This window comes from Diplotaxodon limnothrissa, linkage group LG8 (assembly GCF_057381915.1).
Source record: "Diplotaxodon limnothrissa isolate DT_005_m linkage group LG8, D_limnothrissa_male_GT1.1, whole genome shotgun sequence".
In the NCBI taxonomy this organism is placed as follows: domain Eukaryota; kingdom Metazoa; phylum Chordata; class Actinopteri; order Cichliformes; family Cichlidae; genus Diplotaxodon; species Diplotaxodon limnothrissa.
In genome coordinates, this window is record NC_140603.1 from 32827693 (window position 1) to 32838196 (window position 10504).

General features: G+C 45.6%; 1 protein-coding gene across 1 annotated transcript; it reads right to left on the reverse strand.

Annotated features, from left to right (window-relative positions):
- Positions 1 to 3157: 3157 nt before the first annotated feature.
- LOC146627483 (D(1)-like dopamine receptor) lies at positions 3158 to 4483 on the reverse strand. The gene has a single exon (XM_085361134.1). The coding sequence runs from the start codon at positions 4481 to 4483 to the stop codon at positions 3158 to 3160; it is 1326 nt and encodes a 441-aa protein (XP_085217260.1).
- Positions 4484 to 10504: the final 6021 nt, after the last annotated feature.

The window sequence follows — 10504 nt, forward strand, 5'->3', positions numbered from 1 at the left end:
CTGCCAGTGCTGGACCCACCCACTATGCATCATATGCTTTATTTCCAGAAGTTTCTGATTGGAGCAAATTCCAACTTCACAGCCTGTAAATGGCTGATTACTGCAGGGAATAAGTGAGATTTGTGGGCATGCACTGGGCTGAAAATCAAGTTGTTGATGCAGTAGTTGAGCATTACACAGGCTGCAATGATCATGTGACTGTGCAACATGGTTTCTCTGCTTGTTTATTACGTGTCTGCCTCACACATGTAACATTTCAGTCTGGGCTGACTGATGTTCATCGGGTAGAAAGAGCTGCAGTTTTATAAAAGAGTGAAACATTTCCATAATGGCACAAACAGATTTCTGTGTTTGCTGTTAATAACCTGAAAAGTTTGTGGTTAATATGATTTTTGATTTTCAGCTTTTCCTGTTGTACATGTTTCTGAGAGATGGAGCGCCACACTTTCAGCGCCATGCTGGACCCTGGTGTGCTGGGATTGGCTGCTCGGTGTCTGTCAGTCAGAACAACAAACGTGGTGAAATCTCTGCAGCGATTTCTTCTCTGAGTTCATGTTTTCAGGATCAGTGAGAGACACTCCAGAGGACACCTGCAAGCTGCCTCGGATCACCCAAACTTCCTTTCTCAGGGCTCTCTGTGACCTTCATCCTTGACTCTGAATGCTAATCAGCTCTGACCTCTCCATCTGGATCCACTCAACATCACAGCGCTCCACCTGTTCCACATCTCCACCCAGGGACATTTTTGGAGGTGACATTGAAGCCAGACTTGAGTTTGGTTGTTGAATTTCCTTTTTTCTTTTTTGACTGTTGATGAAAATTTGCATTTCCCCCTCAAATCTCAGTATTTTGGAAGCGTGGTGATGCTGCTGCCTTCACCTTTGTCCTACATTTAACATTAAAGTCGCGGACTTGTCGGGTTCCTGTGCAGTAAAACAACAGTCTGGCTCTCCCTCACCTTAACACAGTGAGGAAGATTTAAATGAAATACTGACATTAATCTTGAACTGATCCAAAGCTTCAAACAGCAACATGACAGTAACTTTAAAGTGCAATTATTGTGCTCAATTTCATTCTTGGACTATGCTAAAGGAGCTTTGCATGATCGCGGTTTGTAATAATCCTTTATCTCACAGTTCCTGCTCCGTCTGCAACGAGCTGTTAGAAAAGGTTTTCCGTCTCTGTGAGTCTGCAGAGCTTTGCCTCAGCTCACCGACAACCAGCAGCCCAAAGCTTTCCAGCAAACTCCATCGTGGAAACGCTCATCTGGCTTTTGTTCAGCTTCACATTCAATTTGCATGTACAAACTCCGACAGCCTGCAATTACCTGAAGGGCCAATTAGATGCCAAAATTAATGATGTAATTGTTATTAATGATCTGTCCTCCATCTTTACCATATCAAAGGGAGGTTCAGTCAGTGGGTCTGAACACTCACATCAAACAGCTTTCAATCTGTGGGCATCAAGTACAAGTCAGGGCTTAGGTTTAAATTCAAACCACCATCGATATCTGTGAGTTTAAGGTCATTTGTATTACATCACACAACTTTATTAATTTATGTGTGATGATGTGTGCCATCCAGACAGTGTCACTAACGAGAGCAGAGAACAATCAGGACGGATTTTCCCCTCATTCCCGACATTCACCCTGTTAGCTTGGTGCCATTTAAAGTCTCTGACAGACACTCCTGACGTTCCTGAGATATTTAACCTCATTTGTGTCTGTTATTAAGTGCACAGTATTGTTGTTCAGCAGCTGCAGATTCAAACAAAGATGAAGGATTCTTGAGCAAAGAATCTTTGATTAAATTGATCTGCTAAAGGAAAGAAGTACCTTTAAAGAGTTATCGGTTTAACAGTGAGAGGAAAAGCCTGTGAGCGGTGCTGTAAACACAATTTTACATTTTACTATAAACTGAAAACTCGGTGACAGAAAAATCTTGTTTTTACAGTGCTGACGTAAAGGATGAATTATTTTAAAGATTGTTTATGACTGTTGGGTGTTTTTTTTAAATTTTATTTATTTATTTTTTGCTATGACAAGAGAGGAAAAAAAGTCACGAACATATAAATTGTGTCTGTTTCACTTATTTCATTACAAAAATCCCTGATCTCCCTGCGTGGGCTGTAACACATAAATGGCCTGTATTTGTACAGCGCTTTTTCTAGTCCCTAAGGACCCCAAAGCACTTTACATATCCAGTCACACACACATTCACACACTGGTGATGGCAGCTACATTGTAGCCACAGCCACCCTGGGGCGCACTGACAGAGGCGAGGCTGCCGGACACTGGCGCCACCGGGCCCTCTGACCACCACCAGTAGGCAACGGGTGAAGTGTCTTGCCTAAGGGCACAACGACAAAGACTGTCTGAGCCGGGGCTCGAACCGGCAACCTTCCGATTACAAGGCGAACTCCTAACTCTTGAGCCATAAACACGTCATCAGAGCCACGAATGGGTCCATGCAGTGTCCGAATACTGGACACCAAATATATCAGTAAAAGTATTTGTCATCATGTCGTGGTAGCAACAACTGATTAGTTGTTAGTCTGTGTGATCAATCATGAACTTTAACACTGAAATCAGGATTTAGAAGATAAACTCAGTGATCATAAAGCAGGATGAGGTTTGTTTTTAAAATTCAGATTTGAGCAGAATTCCAACAAATGACATTTGACAAACACACAACTGCCTGTTTGACTCAATGGATCATTTTGGATTTGTGCTTTTAGTCAGATCTTCTCAAGCTTCACGTGGTGGTGGGGAAAGTACCAGAGGAACCAAAACTGTGGAGATTTGGTCCAAATGAAAGAGACGAAGTGAGTCTCAAGCAAAGAGTTTAATGTATAAAGAGCGTTAACAGGAAATGGTAAGGCGTTCTAGTGACTCGGACAAACTCTGTCATCTGTTTTTATGTCCAGATGTTGGAATATTGGGAATGAGCATAACAGAGCTCAGTGACAAACACAGGACGACCTCCTGCCTTCAATCTGAAGTCGGGATGATGATGATGATAATGATGAGTATCCATTTTTTTACATCCTCTCAAATGTTTGATGGAAAAATCATCCACACTTAAATGACCCGACAACAGGAAAAAAATCCCCTCATTTAAAGTCACAAGCAGAAGGTCAAAGGTCAATCCCGGTCTGCTCACAGGTCCTGGACTTGACCGGGTATCACGTAACAGTCTGCCGGTGCATCGTGTCCAAAGGGCATCATGTCCAGAGAGATCTCGGCCTCGCACTCGTGCCGCAGGATGGCGGGCAGCAGCAAGTTCCGGCGGTTCCTGGAATCAACGGAAGTGGCCGAAACTTTATCGAAGTCGCGCTCGAGCTCTGTCGGCGCAGCGCACACCTCCTTCTGCAGGGTGGTGTCGTGGTGGGACGCCAGCTCGTTACTGAAGTCCACCGCCTCCACCGCCGAGGTGGCGCAGTAGCGGCTGCAGCCCAGGATGGTGGAGAAGGCCTTCCGGAAGTCTGCGTTGAAGGCGTAGATGACCGGGTTCAGGGACGAGTTGGCCCAGCCGAACCACACGAACACGCTGAACGTGGTGTCGCTGACGCAGGGCGGCGCGCCCAGGCGCTCCAGGCGGCAGAAGGGAACCATGCAGTTGAGCACGAAGAACGGCAGCCAGCAGAACACGAACACGCCCATGATGACCGACAGCGTCTTCAGCACTTTGGTCTCGCGGCGGAAGGAAGTCTTCAGAGAGCTCTCCTCGTGCGCGGAGGCGCGGGCCCGCCGGTGCACAGCGCGGCAGCCCCTCTCTAGCGACGAGATCCGCCGGATCTGCGTGCGCGCGATGCGGAAGATGCGCGTGTACGTGCCCACCATGATGAGCACGGGGATGTAGAAGCTGATGAGGGAAGAGGAGATGGCATAGGTGCGATTCAGGCTCGCGTTGCAGTCCCCCGGGTCCGTGGCGTTCTGCGCGCCCGCGCGGTGCCAGTTGAGCTGCACGGGAATGAAGGAGATGAGTACAGACAGCGTCCACGCCACACCGATCATCACGCACGCGAACCTGCGCGTCATCCTGCGCTCGTAGCGGAACGGGCTGGAGATGGCCCAGTAGCGGTCCATGCTGATGATGCACAGGTGGAGGATAGAGGCCGTGGAGCACATGATGTCGAACGCCACCCACGTGTCGCAGAAGCGGCCGAACAGCCAGACGCCGGCCACCTCGGACACGGCCCTCCACGGCATCACTAGCACGGCCACGAACAGGTCGGACACGGCCAGAGAGATGACGAAGGCGTTGGTGACTTTGGAGCGAAGGTGGCGGAACTTGATGACGGCGGCGCACACCAGCGCGTTCCCCAGCAGCGTGGACACGATCAGGACGCACAGGACGCATCCGGTGAGCGCGCGGAGGCTGAGGTCACTCCCGTGCGCGGGGCTGTCCGCTGCCGCCGTGACCACTGGGTGCTGGCTCTGGTCCTGCCGCTGGTTCCGCGTGTGGTTGTAGAAAGTCTCCATGGACACTTGAACTGTCCCTCCCTCAGGTATACTGAATCCACGCGAGCTCAGAGCTCTTCAACACTTATATATAGCGCACGTGAAACGCACACTTCAAATGTTTCGGTCTGTAAAAGAACAACCAAAAAAACAACAACCCCGAAACAAAATCACCTCCAGGCTGAAGTGAAATATCTGAACCGAAGCGTGGAAAGTTCACGCCGAGTTCGTTTGCTTCAGTTTCTTTATGTTTTTAATGTGCCAAAGACGTCTGCTCTCGTGTTAACAGGTCACGGGAGAAACAAACACTTCCACCCACTGTTTAACAAACTTTGGAAACAGCAGTTTCATTAACGAGTGATCCGGTTCTCAGGAGCAGACCCAGGCACCATCTGGACATGTCTCCACCCGTCGCAGGGCTAACAGGTAGACAGAAGCACCAGCCGACCCGACGTGTGTGTCCCACTGTGGGAGGGTACCTGCAGAGAGCCACAGACACTCTAGCCGGGCCCGGAACCCCTGCTGCTGCTGCGCACACCTGTCTGTGCCTGTCAGGGTCTCTCAGGACCTTTAATGGACCCGCGACTTCCCCCGGGGATCAGCTGGAGCAGTAATTAAGTTCTGTGTTCGTTTCTTTGACAGAAATCTGAAGGTTTCCCGCTTTTCTTCAAGTTCAGGTGTGTCTGATGCGGATCCACAGCAGCTGCTTTCAGAGAAGAGCTCCTCGGAGTGAGGAGGAGGAGGAGGAGGTGCAGATCCTCGCTGCTGCAGAGCGAGCGCACTCACGGAGCCGCACGTTTGATGAAGGTGAGTCTGAACTGAGCTTTCCTGCCTGCAGGTCGTGAAACAGTTTGTTTAGACTTCCTCGCTGTGTGTCGCTCTCGGTCCTGCACAGCTTCAGTCTTCGTCTCACAGAACCTTATAAATAAAACTGCTTTTCCAGCTGCTCTCGGTGACCTCCGGCGTTTATAAGAGTTCTTTAAAAAAAACTATAGTTTTAAAATAAAACATCATCAGCGGATTATAGAAAAAAAGTGTATCTTACCAGCCAAAGAAAAATTAACTTACAGGTTTCGTTTCATTCATATATTTTTGTGGGCGCGATAATTAAAAGGATACGTTATAAACTCGTGTTGTTCGTTCTTTTATTCGTTTTTCATTTACATATAAAAGCCATTTAAATATTTTGCATGTACAGAGGCTGAATTCTGAAGCATGTTTTTTCTTCCTTTATTGCCATTTTTGGGTTGTTGTTAATGAGCACCATAATAATAAAACGTGGGACACTGAGTCTACGATGAGACGTAAGCTGAACTTTAACCTCTGTCATAAAAGAAAACGATATGAAATATAGATGTGAACACCTCTGATGGTCCACCAGCAACACGCGGTCAATAGATTAGTTATCAATTAATTATCCAGATATTAGGAAGAAAACAGAAGCTCGAAACATGATCACGTGTTCAGTTTTTAAGACTTTGGTGACGTCACTGAAGCTGTCAGGTGTCTTTCTTTCCTTCAAAGCTCAGGTGCCTCAAAGGCAGTGAAACTCTGCCCTCTGGTGGACACACGTCACCATCACAGCCTGGCTTCATGTTTCCTGTGATGCTGTCAGTTTTCACAGGAGTCCTGGGCAGTGGCGGTCCTAGCCTGTTTGGCGCCCTGGGTGAACCCTCCCTCAATCATAATTCGTTGTACAATGAGAAAAAGACAAATTGACAATGATTAATTAATATTGTGCTGGAAACAGTCCAAAAGATTCAGTTGGCTACATCAGTGTCTACTGTTTACTATCATAGCCAAGTGGCTTACAAACGTAAACAGACGTTTCCACTATCCCTGCTAATTAATGTTTTCTTGTTGTATCTCTGTGGTCAGTGCTATGAGTGGTTGAGGGTCACAGATGCCAACAGACTCCATAAACTGATCCACAAGGCCAGTAATGTTGTGGGGATGGAGCTGGACTCTGTTAGGGTGGTGTCTGAGAGGCCGATGTTGTCCAAGATAAGGACAATCATGGAGAACACCTCCCACCCACTCCATGACGTACTGACTAGTCACAGGAGCACGCTCAGTGAGAGACTGAGGTCACCAAAGAGCACCACTGAAGGACACCGGAAGTAATTCCTGCCCGTGGCCGTCTCCCTGTACAACTCCTCCATCGAACACACTGTAAACACTGCAATAGTTACATCCTTTTTACACACGCTCTTTTCTGCTCTGGAATATTCTCGTCAATCACCTCTGTTAATCCTTGATATTTATAATTGAGTGATCTGTATATATTAGTGCTATTTCATACATGTTTGGAGTTTAGTCTGTTACTATTTTTACCATTTCTTCTTGGAGCAACTGTAACCCACATAATTTCCTTAGGGATTAATAAAGTATTCTGACTCTGATTGGTTCAGGATGACCTGCCATTATCCAATCACACATCTACTTATCTGCATCTTTTGCTCGTTTCTCCTCCTCTTCTATTTTTTCTAAACTGAGCACCTGATGGCTTTGAACTTTTCTTGTCCATCTTCCATATGTTTTTAATTTTGCACTCCAGTATGAACACTCATCCCCCAACCCGAGGATCACCACAACATAAACTAACAGACCTACACCTTAGTTCACAGGTTCAGTTTGTCTAAGGTTTATTTCTGGGATTTCGCACAACCCAGGATTCAGATTATGAATACTTGATGGGCTTGGATTTACAACATTATGAATGAAATATTGTGTGTGAGATTTTAAATTGTCAAACTGTAAATTTTAAATTGTTATTGATCCCTTTACCCTTGATCCTATTATCATTATTGATCCTAAAGTGTATATTTATTTCCTTACTCTTCTTATAGTTATTGTTTGTTTACTTGCACTGCTGTAACTGGAGCCTCGTCGTCTCGTGTCTCTATATACTGGACTGCAGGGGTTGGCAACCCTGCACGCGTGCCACCTGATGGTGCGACCATAGCTGGTCATCAGGCATACCGGGCATTTGCTCGGTGGGCCGATGGTGGGGTTTTTTTTGTTTTGTTTTTTTCTTCCTTGTAATGGCAGAAACAATCAAAGGTGGTGGATTGGCCAGATGCTGGCTGATGTGTAAAAACAACTGTTGTTTGGTGGTGGCTGTGGCGGAGCTTCCACAGAGGCCAGCAGGTGGATGAGGGGAAACGGGAGGCAGGAGGAGCAGAGCCCCGAGGCTGTGAACTGAACTCCAGGTAAGAAGTTATGACTTGCAGTCTATCTGGGTCAGATATAAACCACGTTTAGTTCATTTTCGTTGTGCTGACTTTTTACAGTCAGTTAACTTGTACTGCGTGCTAGCTAGCATGACGGAGTTTCTATACAGCTGTGGGTGCTATGATGTTACTGATAGTGAACTTTATTTTATTCATAAGATTCGTAGAGTTGTCAACGGCTCCTTAAAAAATGTAATCGTCCCATATTCAGAGAAAATATTATGCATTTCATTTGAGGAGAAAAGGAACAGTTTGTCCCGGACTTCAGCTGGAATGGAAAAAAGACACAAAGCTGGAGTTATTCTGTGTTTACGCTGCAGCTGCTTCTTCTTCTCTCATCCTCCCCCCTCCCTCTCTTGTTGCTACTTCAATCATGAAACTGATCAATGATCAGCTAATCAGCTTCTCTCTCTTGTTTGTTTATCGCCCACTTTGTGCCAGAAAGAGGAAACCAGCGATGTCGCGCTAAACAGCAGCACGTTTAAGCTTGATCAGCTGTTGTTAGGCAAGGCAAGTTTATTTGTATAGCACAATTCAACAACAAGGTGATTCAAAGTGCTTTACAGAGACATTAGAAACAAAAACAAGTAAAAAGCATGATTTAAATTGATTAAAACAATCAAACAAACCAACTAATTAACAAACAAACAAAACAGTATATAAAATCAGAAATAGATAAAATCAGTAGTTAAAATGTTAGTTTTGAAATTTAAGCTTAAAAGTGTGGATTTGGTGCTTTATTCAAATGCAGCTGAGAACAGGTGAGTCTTCAACCTGGATTTAAATAAACTGAGTGTTTCAGCTGATCTGAGGCTTTCTGGGAGTTTGTTCCAGATATAAGGAGCATAAAAGCTGAATGCAGCTTCTCCGTGTCTGGTTCTGACTCTGGGAACTGATAAAAGACCGGATCCAGACGACCTGAGGGATCTTGAAGGTTCATACTGGGTCAGGAGGTCACTGATGTATTTTGGTCCTTAACCATTCAGAGCTTTATAGACCAGCATCAGAACTTTAAAGTCTATCCTCTGACGGACAGGCAGCCAGTGTAAAGACCTCAGAGCTGGACTGATGTGGTCCACTTTTTTGGTCTTAGTGAGGACTCGAGCAGCAGAGTTCTGAATGAGCTGTAGTTGTCTGACTGATTTTTTTTAGGTAGACCTGTAAAGATGCTGTTACAGTAGTCAAGCCTACTAAAGATGAATGCATGGACTAGTTTTTCCAGGTCCTGTTGAGACATCAGATCTTTTATCCTTGAAATATTCTTGAGGTGATAGTAAGCTGACTTTGTTATTGTCTTAATGTGTTTTTCTATTCAATTCAATTTTATTTAAATAGCACCAAATCACAACAAAAGTTGCCTCAAGGCCTCATAGATACAGAGAAAAACCCAACAATCATATGACCCCCTATGAGCAAGCACTTTGGCAACAGTGATCCATGAATTCACATGGTAGGATTTGTAAAGAATTTATTCGTAAATCAGGGTGGAAAATAAGTATTTGGTCACCTCAAACAAGGAAAATCTCTGGCTCTCACAGACCTGTAACGTCTTCTGTAAGACGCTTTTCTGTCCCCCACTCGTTACCTGTATGAATGGCACCTGTTTGAACTCATCATCTGTATAAAAGACACCTGTCCACAGCCTCAAACAGTCAGACTCCAAACTCCGCCATGGCCAAGACCAAAGAGCTTTCGAAGGACACCAGGAAAAGTATTGTAGACCTGCACCAGACTGGGAAGAGTGAATCTACAATAGGCAAGCAGCTTGGTGTGAAAAAATCAACTGTGGGAGCAATCATCAGAAAATGGAAGACATACAAGACCATTGATAATCTCCCACGATCTGGGGCTCCACGCAAGATCTCATCCCGTGGGGTCAAAATGATCATGAGAACGGTGAGCAAAGATCCCAGAACCACACGGGGGGACCTGGTGAATGACCTGCAGAGAGCTGGGACCAAAGTAACAAAGGTCACCATCAGTAACACACTACAACGGCAGGGAATCAAATCCCGCAGTGCCAGACGTGTTCCGCTGCTGAAGCCAGTGCATGTCCAGGCCCGTCTGAAGTTTGCCAGAGAGCACATGGATGATACAGCAGAGGATTGGGAGAATGTCATGTGGTCAGATGAAACCAAAGTAGAACTTTTTGGTATAAACTCAACTCGTCGTGTTTGGAGGAAGAAGAATACTGAGTTGCATCCCAAGAACACCATACCTACTGTGAAGCATGGGGGTGGAAACATCATGCTATGGGGCTGTTTTTCTGCCAAGGGGACAGGACGACTGATCCGTGTTAAGGACAGAATGAATGGGGCCATGTATCGTGAGATTTTGAGCCAAAACCTCCTTCCATCAGTGAGAACTTTGAAGATGAAACGAGGCTGGGTCTTCCAACATGACAATGATCCAAAACACACCGCCCGGGCAACAAAGGAGTGGCTCCGTAAGAAGCATTTGAAAGTCCTGGAGTGGCCTAGCCAGTCTCCAGACCTCAACCCCATAGAAAATCTGTGGCGGGAGTTGAAAGTCCGCGTTGCTCGGCGACAGCCCCAAAACATCACTGCTCTCGAGAAGATCTGCATGGAGGAATGGGCCAAAATAGCAGCTACTGTGTGTGCAAACCTGGTAAAGACCTATAGTAAACGTTTGACCTCTGTTATTGCCAACAAAGGTTATGTTACAAAGTATTGAGTTGTATTTCTGTTATTGACCAAATACTTATTTTCCACCCTGATTTACGAATAAATTCTTTACAAATCCTACCATGTGGATTCATGGATTTTTTTTTTTTTTTTTTTTTTCACAT

Excerpts from the sequence above, each read along its gene's own strand:
- LOC146627483 (XM_085361134.1), bottom strand. The coding sequence starts at position 4,483 with ATGGAGACTTTCTACAACCACACGCGGAACCAGCGGCAGGACCAGAGC.